At 52.1% G+C, this 13,101-nt stretch overlaps 5 protein-coding genes across 5 annotated transcripts; 2 read left to right on the forward strand and 3 right to left on the reverse strand.

The window, feature by feature from the left end:
• Window positions 1–7: 7 nt before the first annotated feature.
• EURHEDRAFT_482367 (putative alpha-L-rhamnosidase A) lies at window positions 8–2,372 on the reverse strand. The gene is made up of 2 exons (XM_040785519.1): window positions 993–2,372; window positions 8–944 (listed from the first exon to the last, which is right to left on the reverse strand). Exons 1-2 carry the CDS (start codon window positions 2,106–2,108, stop codon window positions 84–86), a joined length of 1,977 nt encoding a protein of 658 aa, XP_040637435.1. The 5' UTR covers window positions 2,109–2,372; the 3' UTR covers window positions 8–83.
• A 438-nt stretch (window positions 2,373–2,810) lies between these two features.
• EURHEDRAFT_459473 (uncharacterized protein) lies at window positions 2,811–3,752 on the reverse strand (the record flags this gene model as incomplete). Its single annotated transcript, XM_040784585.1, has 1 exon — window positions 2,811–3,752. The coding sequence occupies one exon, from the start codon at window positions 3,750–3,752 to the stop codon at window positions 2,811–2,813; it is 942 nt and encodes a 313-aa protein (XP_040637436.1).
• A 1,564-nt stretch (window positions 3,753–5,316) lies between these two features.
• On the forward strand, window positions 5,317–7,125 carry EURHEDRAFT_459621 (deoxyribodipyrimidine photo-lyase PHR1; the record flags this gene model as incomplete). Its single annotated transcript, XM_040784597.1, has 2 exons — window positions 5,317–6,512; window positions 6,582–7,125. 2 exons carry the CDS (start codon window positions 5,317–5,319, stop codon window positions 7,123–7,125), a joined length of 1,740 nt encoding a protein of 579 aa, XP_040637437.1.
• Window positions 7,126–7,684: 559 nt separating this feature from the next.
• On the forward strand, window positions 7,685–10,228 carry EURHEDRAFT_459439 (putative C6 transcription factor; the record flags this gene model as incomplete). The annotated part of the gene is made up of 2 exons (XM_040784582.1): window positions 7,685–8,892; window positions 8,950–10,228. The coding sequence occupies 2 exons, from the start codon at window positions 7,685–7,687 to the stop codon at window positions 10,226–10,228; spliced, it is 2,487 nt and encodes an 828-aa protein (XP_040637438.1).
• A 78-nt stretch (window positions 10,229–10,306) lies between these two features.
• On the reverse strand, window positions 10,307–12,811 carry EURHEDRAFT_414175 (Zn(II)2Cys6 transcription factor domain-containing protein). The gene is made up of 6 exons (XM_040782350.1): window positions 12,417–12,811; window positions 11,956–12,322; window positions 11,546–11,901; window positions 11,360–11,494; window positions 10,641–11,307; window positions 10,307–10,570 (listed from the first exon to the last, which is right to left on the reverse strand). The coding sequence occupies exons 1-6, from the start codon at window positions 12,552–12,554 to the stop codon at window positions 10,527–10,529; spliced, it is 1,707 nt and encodes a 568-aa protein (XP_040637439.1). The 5' UTR covers window positions 12,555–12,811; the 3' UTR covers window positions 10,307–10,526.
• Window positions 12,812–13,101: the final 290 nt, after the last annotated feature.

Below are 13,101 nucleotides of genomic sequence, written 5' to 3' on the forward strand. Positions count from 1 at the left end.
AATTATTGAACGCATGATATCGATTTTCTTTTTGACTAGCTCATACAATCACCTAGTAGGTACATTCCTAGGATACACACGCATCACTTTAACTCCCAGTGTCCACCCGCTAAACCCTTGGCCTTTCCATTAACAAGATCAACTCGCTTTCCTTCTCTCGAGACCAAAGAGCCCTTAGTCCCAGCAAGCTCAACATCCCCCATCGTCCCATTAGGCGCATTAAACGACACCCGCTGGAACCCGTCATCCGTCCTACTGAACGTGGTAGAAAACGCACCCAGCCTCGTCGCAAACCCAGCATCCACGTCCGTCAAATTCCCGGGCTGCGGCGCAAACTTCCACGTCGATCCCGCTGGACCCGTGAGATGCAGACCGGCCGTGTAGAATGTGAGGGCAGCTGTAGGTCCCGCAGACCAGCCGTGCGCGTGCGAGATACGCGGGTCGTTGTTGTACGGCGCATACACCAATGATCCGTCGGTCGAGTAGCCCTCGATGAAGGTTGAGTTGGTCATGCGCGGATCATCGAGCATGAATCCCCACTGTGTGCGCATGAGTGCGAGTGCTGCGTCGGCTTTTCCGGCAAGATAGTGTGCTTGCAACTCGAACCCGCTGATAAAAGGGGAGACAGTCTTCCCAGCTTCCGGGGCAGGTGCACCATAGGGACCCCAGCGGGAGCGGAGGGACGACGAGACAATGGAAGATTGCTTCTCAGAAAGAGTGAGGTTAGCTTTGATTGCCCAGACATTTCCGTCCTGGGGATAGAGAGTGGTGGTTTCATTGTCGCGGTATAGTCCTGCGTCGCTATCCCAGAGGCGTTGATTGGCGGCTTTTTTGATTCCCGAGGCGATGCTGCTCCAGTTGGTGGCTGCTTGGTCGTGGAGGGTGGTTGCTAGGTCTTGGGCCTGATCGAGGACGTAGTAGAGGATGGCGTTTGCTTCGATGTTCTGCTGCTGTTAGATTTTTAACTGTCAATATAGATCAAGGAGACCTACGTGAGCACCCATGCCCAAACGCAGCCAGTCTGCAGAAGCAGTAATATTGGCCAGACCGGTCTGGTCCACACTCGACAACGCCCACTGCACACCACGCTTATACTGAATCCAGTACTTGGACAACCATGTACGATCTCCGGTCAAGCGATAGTAGTCCGACACACCGATGAGACTGTGAAGGTGATACGGAAAGCTGACTTGGTCGGTAAATGGACGTCCAGCGTACGGCATGCGGCCATTAGTTTTTTGCTGAGAGAACAGGGCTTCTAGTGCGTTCTTCACACTTTCCAGGTCCCCCGTACTAACTGCGGCGCTTTCCACCGCGATGGACATATCGCCAGGCCAGATGAGACGGTCTCGCTTTGCTCCATCGGTTAGAACCGTGCTGCCGTTGGCGATTGTGTAGTTATTGTACCACGGCACAGTCTCGGGAAGGGTGATGTTGTCGGTGGACGAGATCTCACCCAGGGTAGTCAGACTGTCGCCAGTGGACGGCTCGATCGTGCAAAGCTGGAGGGTGTATGCACCAGCATACCAGATCCGGTTGATCAGTTCGTCGTCGCTGTGGAAGTATCCATTGTACGTCCTGAGGTCTTGCGTCGGAGCAGCCGTGTATTTCACGCGAACACTGCGCACAGAAACCAAAGCCGTCGTGTTGGTCACCACCGTCATGTACCGGAATGCACCCCGAAGATGCTTCTTCTCAGCAATATACTTCCCAGGGCCTTGGCCGACCGGGAACCACAAGGGAGAGTCGAACCCCGCGTCTGCTGTCGCATCACATGCCTCGCTGCTGATCCAGAGACTGGATTCAGTAAAGGTAACGCCCACGAATGCATCAGAGGAAGAAACAGATGCGATGTCAAGAGAGACTATGCCGCCGATGTTTCGGCCAAAGTCGAAAGTCACAGATGCAGGACCGTTGAATGTAGCATTTCCTGAACCAGGGTTGGTTAGGACGTCTGCGTTCGAAACAGAGCCATTGACCTGGTAAATGGTTTCAGGAACCAGATTCCGCGTGGAAGGCGCGAGGATATACTCGTCGTATGGTGTCTTGCTGGCCTGGCTCACGGAAGCTAAGAGAGCCGGGCCTAGGAGGAACGACAGAGACCACATGGTTAAACAGCGACCGTTTGGAATGATGATATGACCAGAGAAACCAAACACACTTTTATAGCATCCTCAGCAAACAAAGTCAATCGGTATACAATCGACCGACAGCGAAACCCGGGGCAACAACAGACCGAACAAACAATAGACTGATGTCAAGCCATGTGGAGGCCATCCGGGGAATTTCCGGGGTCGGACCCTGAATGGTTCGGAACATCCGGAGGAACAGGGGCATTTATTGATGACACTGAGGTTGAGCCGGAGTGAGGGATTTCTCAGTCCTACAAAGTCAGGGGAATACGACGAAACAGACTACAGATTTGCACCCGATCAGAGGTTCAGAGTTATATTATCATCTTATTATCATATCGTACAGAAGTAACCACTTTTATATGCCCATGCCACTTCGGCATAGCAATAGTCAGGGACCCAACTGACCCTGGCCGGTGGCATGACACAATCCGGCCAATGTGATGCCCTTGGAGCGCGCGCGGAGATGGCGGGGCGATGAGACTGTTTCTTCTACAGACAATCTGAATGTCTCGGATGATGTTCGGTAGCGACAGATTGACGATGGCGGCACCCACCCGGCGCATCGTCAACGGCGGCTTGTCCGATCAACCAGACCCATAACGTAGTGTCAAGACCATCAGGCATTGCCATGTTCCGTGGGCGTTGTGATATATGTATTGCAAGCGAACCGAGCGTTCAACCATGACCTTTCACGCATCTAGGAAAAGGACTGTCTGTTACATACACCTCCGGGGGTACAGTCGTAGAGTCGACCTCCTGTGAATGGTCGGATGCCTCCCCGCCACTTCCCAGTCGTATACCATAGTCAGATCGCATAGCGTTTCGGGGACTCGTAGATGCCCAGGAATCCGAAGTAACCCCCTGGGCGATCTCAACCAATTTGCCAAGGATAGCGTATTCTAGCTTGAGCTTGATGCTGTAGGCGACCGGTTTGAACATGACCTGCACTGCATAATAGCCTGCGTACTCAGTCCCGACGACGGCGACATCGAGGATGAGGATGAAGATATTGATGACCAATAGCTGGACGAGGATCTGTCGATGTCGTTGTTCAGGACGTAGTCGAAGAAGCTTGGCCGTTTCGTATATGTAGAGTCCCGAGAGCACGAGTTCCTGGACGCAGAATCCGACCAGTTGGATGCGTTCCATAATGTCATAACCGCGGGTAAATAGATCGGCCTTTGGCGAGATAATGCCATACATAAGCACGAATACAGGCGTATGAAAGGCGATGCCATTGATGATGATCATGCAGAGCACGCCCCAGAGAACCTTTGGGGATTGCAGCACCAGGTGCAACCGCGACCAGAGCACCAGCGATTGCCCTGTGACCATTCCACACCATGGCACAAGGACGAACGAGACGGAGAGCCATGGCGAGACGTCCAAAGGGAAGAGTAAAAAGATGTATCCCAGCACGTGGGGAATCAAGCTGAAGGAAGAGACGAGTAGACTCCAGAAGTAGCATCCCCGGTATCGTCGGAAGGTAACGAAACAGACGACAATGAGCTCAACAGCATTGTACCACACGATACCGGCAAAGGCCGAGAAGATGTACCTCTGAATTTCATCGCTGTATGCGAATTCCACGTCATCGGGGATTGCCGCGGTCGACATGGGAGAGACACCACCATCGCTCAAGAGGCTTGAGTTGGTGAACGAGGAAGAGCAGGAGTTTGAGAAATTCGAGGAAGAAGAGAACAGTCGACAGAGCTGTAACTCCTTATAGGAAGAAAACGAAGCAGAAGTACAGATAAAGCAGCGATATCCCTGAGTTATAGTTTCCCCCTTTTCAGCGCTAACATCGCCAATCTTCTTTTCTCCAATAACGATAGCAGAGACAGACGACTCCAAGGAGGAGGGATGGATGCGAAAAATAGAAATAAAGCAAAAACCCTGAGGAAAATATGAGGTGGAGGGTGATCTCGATCCCCAGCACTGACGGCTGCCAACAATGAATTCTCCACGCAGGCTTCCCCTAAAGAAAAAGATTCGGAAGGTGCGCCGCGGATAGTCGAAACTTTGACCAGCGTTTTGGGTAGTATTAGACGCGTCTATGAAAGTCAAGTCATCGAGCTAGTCCACTGGACCGAGTCTGGGCGGATCGACTAGCTATCGTCAATCTTGGCGGATCATTAACAATTCGATATTGTTGCTAGAGGAATGTACTCTGTACTCCTACGGAGAGCGTGTTTCAGTGTGAGAGACGGAAACAGAGACAAAAAGGCGAGGAGGAGGAGGAGGAGGAGGAGAAGTGAAGTTGATCAGGTCACGGTTGGTCACGGGATCCCCAGTTCAACCTCATCCCTCTCATTCCACCAGGTCAACGTCACGACTCTGACATTTCGGGTGCACGCGGGGTGAATCCATGGTTTCCCCTGCTCCAACTGAGCCGGTTTCCTAACGATCGACCCGACAGTTATATCCCAAGCCTTCAGTACGGAGCTCTCTCTTTCACTCCCAGTGGCCTACTGCAATCGTTGACGTTGACAATCCAGATCTGCAATTCGCCAAGGGCATTGAACACGGAACACGAAACGGCCTGAGTAACAGGGGCACAATGGTCTAAACTAGCGAACCAAATTCCGGGTGCAGGGTCCCACTGGCTCGGGGAAGAGCTTCCGGTAGTTCGATCGCCGCCAGGGACTGTGATACGCCTGCTCTCTACGGCGTATCGAACAGCACCTATGGTACGGAGTCATTCTTATGTACAAGAGAGCATATTGCGACTCTAGCTCCTTCTGCCCGATAAGTTTCCGAATCTCCAACGATACCACGGATTGCTTGAAAAGACCCCCGGGTCCATATTTTGAGTCTAAATCTCACACGAAGCGGCGGGGTCCAGCGCAAAAGTAAATACGCAGATCCGGTAGAACGGGATAGCGACTGTATTGGCATCCCCGGTACACATTGAGAGCGCGCAAGAAAGATGAACATACCTACAGCTGTTCTACAGTAGTCTCTAGCGACGGATGGAATCAAATAACGATGCTGGACTAGTTCTGACGTCAGAGAAGAATCTGCATTCCGATCTTTCGATCAGATCGAGTGTCTTCCCGCCTGTATTCGCGAGTATTTAGAAGGGATGCTTGCCAGGAGCTTGTCCATATGCGTACAACGATTTCTATCCACTTACACGCACTCAACTCCGCGACTCATCTATCAGTACTGCGTTTCCATCATGCCCCCGAAAAAGCGCACCACGTCCAGCTCCTCCGGAAGTCCTGCCAATAAACGAGGCAGGCTGGATCTATCGGATCCGCATCCTAATGCCCAACAAGCCGAGGAATTTGGCATTGTTCTGCGGGATTTCTACCCTCCGGAGATGAGCAACGAGCGTTGTGCAGCCTACAACAATGGCACCCTGGAGCGCCCGATTGGGAGTTTGCAGAAAGCGTATGAAGAAACGGCAGACACAAGGCAGTCAATAAAACCGAAAAATGCTGTAGTGCATTGGTTCAAGACAGACCTGCGACTGCACGATAATCGGGCTTTGTACATGGCGTATGAGATAGCGCGGGATAACAAGATCCCGCTCATCTGCTTGTATATACTCTCACCGGAGGATTTGACGGCTCATCTTACCAGTCCCGCCCGCGTCGACTTGACTCTCCGGACATTGGGGCAGTTGAAGCGGGACCTAGGGGAACTCGATATTCCGTTGTATATGGAGACGCAGGACAAGCGTAAAGATATTCCCAGTCGTATTCTTGATCTATGCCAGCGCTGGGGAGTAAACAATTTGTTCACCAACATTGAGTACGAAGTTGATGAACTACGGCGAGATGCAAGGTTGGTGCGACTTTGTGCGGACAACGGTATCAAGTTTGAATCGGTCCACGACACCTGTGTTGTCACGCCAGGTGCCATTCACAGCCAGCAGGGGACACAGTACGCTGTATATACTCCGTGGTATCGCACATGGGTTGCTTTTTTGCAAGAGAATCCAGAATACCTCGAGGTCGTGGAGGAGCCTGGATCCAACCCTGACGACGCCCGAAGGCACTTTGGAGACTTATTCGACAGCCAGGTACCTGCGGCACCGAACAATAAACGATTGTCTGACAAAGAGAAGGCGCATCTGGAACAACTATATCCGGCGGGCGAGCATGAGGCCTTCCGCCGGCTCGAGGAGTTTCTGGAGGAGAAGGGAAAGTCGTACGACGACATGCGGAACATACCAGCCGCAAAGAGCACATCCGTTCTCAGTCCATACTTTGCATCTGGCTCGCTAAGTGCCAGAACGGCCGTGTCTATGGCAAAGAAGGTCAACCGGAATCGACTAAATTCCAACGAATCTGGGTATGCTTCGTGGATCAGCGAGGTTGCATGGCGGGACTTTTATCGACATGTACTTGTCCAGTGGCCCTTCATTTGGTAATACTCTCCATCACCCGCTCTGCTTTTTCTTTTTTCTTTCTAGATATACAAACTGACGTGTCTTAGCATGAACAAATGCTTCAAACCCGAGTTCACCAATCTCGAGTGGGAGTATGACAGGGACCAGTTCAACGCCTGGTGTGAGGGCAAGACAGGATACCCTATTGTCGATGCTGCGATGCGACAGTTGAAACAAGATGCTTGGATGCACAATCGCACACGCATGGTCGTATCTTCCTTCTTATCGAAAGACCTCTTAATCGATTGGCGCCGCGGAGAGCGATATTTCATGGAACATTTGATCGATGGGGACTTCGCATCGAACCACGGAGGATGGGGCTTTGGGTCTAGCACAGGCGTCGATCCTCAACCGTACTTCCGTATATTCAACCCTTCCCGCCAGAGTGAAAGGTTCGACGCGGACGGCGAGTATATCCGGCACTGGATACCGGAACTGCGTGATATCAAGGGATCGGCAATTCACGAACCGTACGAACGAGGAGCAGGGGCTGTTGCAGAGAAAACTGGATATCCCAAGCCGATTGTGAAGCATTCGGAGAGCCGAGATCGAGCGTTGGATCGGTACAAGAGAGCGTCGCAGAGCAAGTGACCAGAGCTTTGGGTACATAGAGAGCGGCGTTTCTATTCCAGCGTAACTATGTCAACACTCTGCATAGGCCAATTCTTAGCCAACTATTGAGTTCCGTAGGACTGCTTCCCTTACCCCCGCGTGCTCCCCAAAGGCATCACATGGACCTCAGCTCCCCCGGCAGTCCCCAGGCATGGACATCGCCTGGTGCAAACTCTATGCCAGCCGTTTAATGCGGAGATTTCTCTTTCCGGTGACTTCCCCGCTGCCCCGGACTGTCTGTCTCACTATCACGAGCGGCATCGCCGTGAAGTTTTGGTCATTCATCCTGTTGGCTTGCGATATTATTCCCCTCAATTCTGCATTGCTTGCCCATGCCTATTACTCGGAGATATAGCCTTAATCGGTGGTGCAGGTTTGTGTGTCTAGTTTGCCCCGGCATATACCCCCACAATTTTTTCCCGCATCGCCCGCTAACCCATCTGCTTTTGCATTGATACGTTCTGGACCATTCCCTCCTGAATATAAGGCGATATAACCCGCTGAAATCCCCCGGTCATCCTGCCAATGTCGACTTGAAATGGATGCAGCCCAGTTGCGGGATCAGCAGCAGACCACGGCCTCAGGGATAACCGATGACCCTTCCAATGGCACCGGTTCCGGTAAGAAACGATGGAGGCGCAATCGGATAGCCTGCGACTCTTGTCATATCCGTCGCGTGCGATGCGACCGAGCCTTTCCATGCTCACGCTGCCTGCGCAATGAGATCCGATGCGAATTCACGCGAGAACTTCGGAAGCGGGGGCGGATCGCACGATCGAAGCAGACGGGGTTGAATACTGCCAATAGCTCATCGGAAAGGCGTGCTGTTGAGCGCAACAATCTGACAGTAACGTCACCATCGAGAGAGAGAAATGCGTCTCCAACTGCCAGCACTCGCCAGCGATCACCTACGACGAACGACGTGACTGTGGCGTCCGGCCCCAGCATCGATGAGCAACGTGGACCGGGACCGGAAGCGAATGCTACGGAGGATTGGCTGTCATCGACACATCTGTCTTCGGAATCCTATGGATTTTTGAACGGCACAGGCTGGAGGGATGGATCTCTGCCACGGATGTTAGACTTCTGGAACGGAGTTGACTTTACTGGTCACGGTGCTCAGACTCCCCCGGCTTCGAAGTCAGCACACATCGCGCAGACGCCAGGATCATCCTCGACCACGGGCTCACTAAAATACCCTGTGTTGCAACCATTGATGCCATTTCTAGAGGGGACTCTATCTCGACGGCTGGTCTTCGATCTCTTGGAACTCTACTTTACCAGCGCGTTCTCTACTCATATGCACCCCGTGTGCCATCACATTCATTGCTACGTCCTACGAAAAGCGTCGTTCCTCACAGGCAATGCTCCTCGATCGACCAGCCCGGCGCTGTTGGCCAGCATGCTCTGGGTAGCAGCTCTGGACGACAGGGCCTTTGCCTTATCCATTTCCCCACCGCAGCGCAAAAAGATCTGTCGGTTCCTATGCGCGCTGACCATCAGATTGTTGCGGCCGTTGATCCATGCTTCTTTTAAAGAACAGGATAGCTCTGCGCCTCGCGACGTGCCATTTGCCGCCGTCGGTCCAGAGCGCCCGCCCTTGGCTAGCATGCACCACCCTCCTACGGGAACTGGAGATGACCGGGGCTTGGTAGGCCCGGCTGGCTCTCTAGACGACGTCATTACGTATATTCACGTTGCCTCGATCATCTCCTCCAGTGAGCAAAAGGCGGCTAGTATGAGATGGTTAGTTCCCGTGTAATGCCTATTTAGCCGGCAATACATTTAGCTGACAGTATCCAGGTGGCATGCAGCATTTACGTTGGCTCGCGAGTTGAAATTGAACCAAGAGATTGAGGTGGTGTCAGATGTAGACAGTCACCGAGAAGGATCGAGTCCACCTTTCGACGACTTCTTGCCCGGCTGGGGCGGTATTGATACAGGAAACTGGACCGACACATTCAATCCAGCGCGTCCTAGTTTGAACTGTGTGTGCGATCGCGGTCGTGACCGGCACGGTACCCTCACCGAAGAGCATCGCGAGGAGCGTCGTCGGACATGGTGGCTGCTGTACATAATGGACCGCCATTTGGCACTTTGCTATAACCGACCGTTGGCTTTGCTTGATGCCGAGAGCGAAGATCTCCTGCTCCCGTTGGATGAAGGCACATGGCAGGCGGGCAACGTTCATAGCAATAGCCCGAAGTCAGATGGTCCCCAATGTCCACTTTCCGGCGAAAAGAACCGGCGGCGTCTATTTCCGAACTTCATTTGCCATGATCACTCGATTTTCGGCTTCTTTCTTCCACTTATGACGATCACAGGAGAGTTGATCGACCTGAACCAGGCGCGGAACCATCCAATGCTTGGCCTGCGAGTACAAGGGAAGGAAGCATGGGATATTCATATCAGTGAAGTCCTGCGACAACTCGAAATATACAAGGCTAGTCTCACGACCTTCGCTGCGGCGGCGGCTACCGACCCAGAAGTATCTGTATCGACGGCCTTTCCGCCAGACCCCAAGACGGACAGACCACCAGTTATGGACCCATCGCTCTCTCAGGCATACTCGTGGCATACGCAGACTGTTATCGCTTACGCGTCTTACCTGGTGCATGTCTTACATATACTTCTAGTGGGGAAGTGGGATCCTGTCTCGCTCATCGAAGACAAAGACTTCTGGACATCATCTCCTGCATTTGCATCCACTATCTCCCACGCCCTCGACGCAGCCGACTCCGCAGACCAGATCCTACGGTTCGATCCTGATGTTAGTTTCATGCCGTACTTCTTCGGCATCCAGCTTCTTCAGGGCAGTTTCTTGCTCTTGTTGATCGTAGAACGGTTACAGAAGGAGGCTGGTGATGGAATCCTGAACGCTTGTGAGGTGATGATCCGGGCTACAGAGTCCTGCGTCGTAACCCTCAACACCGAATACCAGAGGAATTTCCGGCAAGTGATGCGGAGCGCCGTGGCGCAGGCTCGCGGGCGCCCTGTTGACCATAGTGAGATTCGTCGTCGACGGAAAGCAGTATTGGCTCTTTATCGGTGGACGCGCAAGGGGACTGGGTTGGCTCTATAAGTTGAACAGGCTTGAGTCCCACAACTATCGTAGCAGGGCCTTGCTTTTCTGTCCGGAGTTAACATCTTTGTATTGCAGATACGTTCATGAGGTTTACTTTGTAAAAATGACATTTTGCTGGTTGATATATATATACCCAGAATGAGCAAACTCCAAATACATATTATGCCACTACTTCCACATAGTCATCCAATATGCAATTTTCTAAGAACACAAGAACACAAGAAACTCCGACTATGCATCTCATGACTTCGTGGCGAAACGAGATAGTAAAACAAAAGAAGCCTCCCCTCTGCTATCAAGCAAAAGGAAGAGCATGAAAGCGGATGTTGAATTTCGTGTCTGACATTTCAATCATTAGCCTGCGAGGAGGTGCCTTGTTTCGAAAAGACCGGAAACTGAAATCTTCTACCTATAAAGAGGAAAAGGTCCTTGACGAACTGCTTTTCGATTGTGCCTTCGGCGAAGCTTTCGTAAGCGGTTTGGAGGACAAAGATCATGCGAGATACGAGCGATCCCGGGATGTTTTGGATGTAGTATTTCATGCTGCGACAGATGTTGCAGGCCGATTCGTAGCGGTCTTGCATGGTCAATACGCTGGGTAGACCGCCGTCTGTGGATGAGATCATGAGGCGCATGGCCCAAAAGAAGTTCATCGATGTGGCGAGAAGAAGGTCCGGATAGACTAGGTCCCGCGGAGTGAAGATCTCGAGGCTGCTTGGATCACGACATTTGAACACAGGGAAGTTCGCTACGGCAATTGGTTCAAGTGCTTCCCATGGACCCCCGTTGGGATACGTTCGGACATGTGTGCTTTCCCATAGCTGTAGTCGGCCTTCAATCTCGGTAGCCTTGTCCCAGATTGTGGTTTGCAATGAGATTAGCTCGGCTGACGTAGTGGCGTTCTTCAACATGGACGTAAAGCTATCCACTTCCGAGAGATATTCAGGGATATCCACAGCGATGTCTAACACTCGATGTAAAATATCCTTCGGGGCACCGTCACCCAGCCAGGGGACAGTCAGCCACTCCCGCGAAGCCAGAAAGGTCGGTTTTCGTAGAGCTATAGCGGCTGTGACCTGGAACCTCCCAGTCAGAATCGACTCCAGTATGCCTCGCAGGAAAACATACCCAGTAAAGCCGGAGATCGACGAAAAGCGATCGCTCAAGTCCATATCTATGCCGATAAGGCGTTCGTGACCGCAGGAGCTGAAGACCTCCCAGCTGATGTTTCAGAATGGAGTCCTTGGAACTTTGTTTGAAAGCCTTTCAATCAAGTAAGTTGGTTAGTCCAGGAGTCGTGAAGAGTCAACTGACCTCGATTATCGTCGACAAAAGCACTACGGCTAGAGCGTCGGTTGCCTGACTTTTCTCGGGATGGTAAAGCGCACTTTGAAGCTGTCCCAACACCCTGATATACCGAGCATGTCCGACCATCTCCAGGGACCGATTTTGCTGACGATTCCCGGCGAACGTTAAGGAGGCTGCCTCGAATGCGTTGCAGAGCATGGGAGAAAAGACTCGCATTTCGGCCGCCTGGCGTAGCCGGATTGTACCACCGAAGTTGGATGCATTCGGGGGACTGAATTCTCCGATCAGTCGTTCAATAAACAATTCCATGAGTGCGCGGGCCAGGGTCGGGTTTGATAAATTCTTCTTCTCTTTCTGCAAGTCTACACCTGGTCAATAAATATGCATCAGTGGTACATAATTGAACAAAAACACACCCATTTTTGGCGATATTGCACCGCTGCTCGTTAGCCTGACCGGACTAGACGGCAAAGAATGGCCTCGCGAATCTGTCTGCGTGCCAGAATGAACAAGCGCTTTCCGTTCGCCGGGTTTGCCGGAGCTTTCGGCATCAAACGAGTCTACATTATGAGGCAACGGTATGTCCTCCTGCTTGACGGGAGGGCAGTTCGCTTGCCTCCGGGTCTCCTCGAGTTCGTGCTTCAGCGTTTCGCAGGATTGCAAAAGATTCTCAATGACAGTAGACTGCTCAATAAAATGGCGGTCCTGCTTGCTGTTGCCATATTCACACTCGGATGGCGTTCCCCGCAGACAGCAGGCGCCACATGGCTTGACTCTATCACACTGTTCGCCATGAAGCTTATCAGCGACTATGGCGGGGACACAGGCCTGTCTGAAACCGCACGATGCGACGGGCATGAATAGTAGGAATAGTTACCTTGACTTTGCGTTTATGGCATTGCAAACACGAATATGTGGGTCGAATTTTCTTTCGTGCATTTTTTCTCCCGGGTTCAACGACGCCATATTGATCTTTGTCCTCTTTCTCCTGGCTCGACCTAGCACCATCTGCCATGATCAACGCTGCTTGAAGCTTGATGGAATGATCGCAGGAACAAAAGAAGGATCATTTCAAACGGCGAATGTCATTTTGCAGCATTGCCGTGGACAGATGCACCGAGGATTAGCAAGCCTGAATGTGACGATTCTGCAGAAACGGCGGCCCGGGGCTACAATTAAGCAATAGCGACAGTTAGTCGGTCGCTAAATATGGAGAGGGATCGGTAGTATTCACTTTGGTAAACGGTCTAATCCACCTAGTTCCAATCAGCGACGCACAGGTGTGGATTACAATAAAAAAAATTATTAGTCCGTGGCGTCGAGAAGCGCAAACCGCGGGAGCACAGATGGAGCAGTTTTACTCGCGGTGCAATAATATCCAGAACCTTGAGCCGGAACCGTGGCCTTGCCTCCCAATTCGTGCTCGTACAGAGTACTACGATTTCGGAAGGGCTCCCCGGCTGGACGGAAGTATAACCTTGTGCGCCTGCACTGCGAAAAGCCTGGAGGCTCCTTTTTGACCTGCGTGGCGAAGTTCTGCGTTAGGTTTCTGTCTGTCGATC

The sequence above is a fragment of the Aspergillus ruber genome, assembly GCF_000600275.1.
Source record: "Aspergillus ruber CBS 135680 unplaced genomic scaffold scaffold00020, whole genome shotgun sequence".
NCBI lineage: Eukaryota > Fungi > Ascomycota > Eurotiomycetes > Eurotiales > Aspergillaceae > Aspergillus > Aspergillus ruber.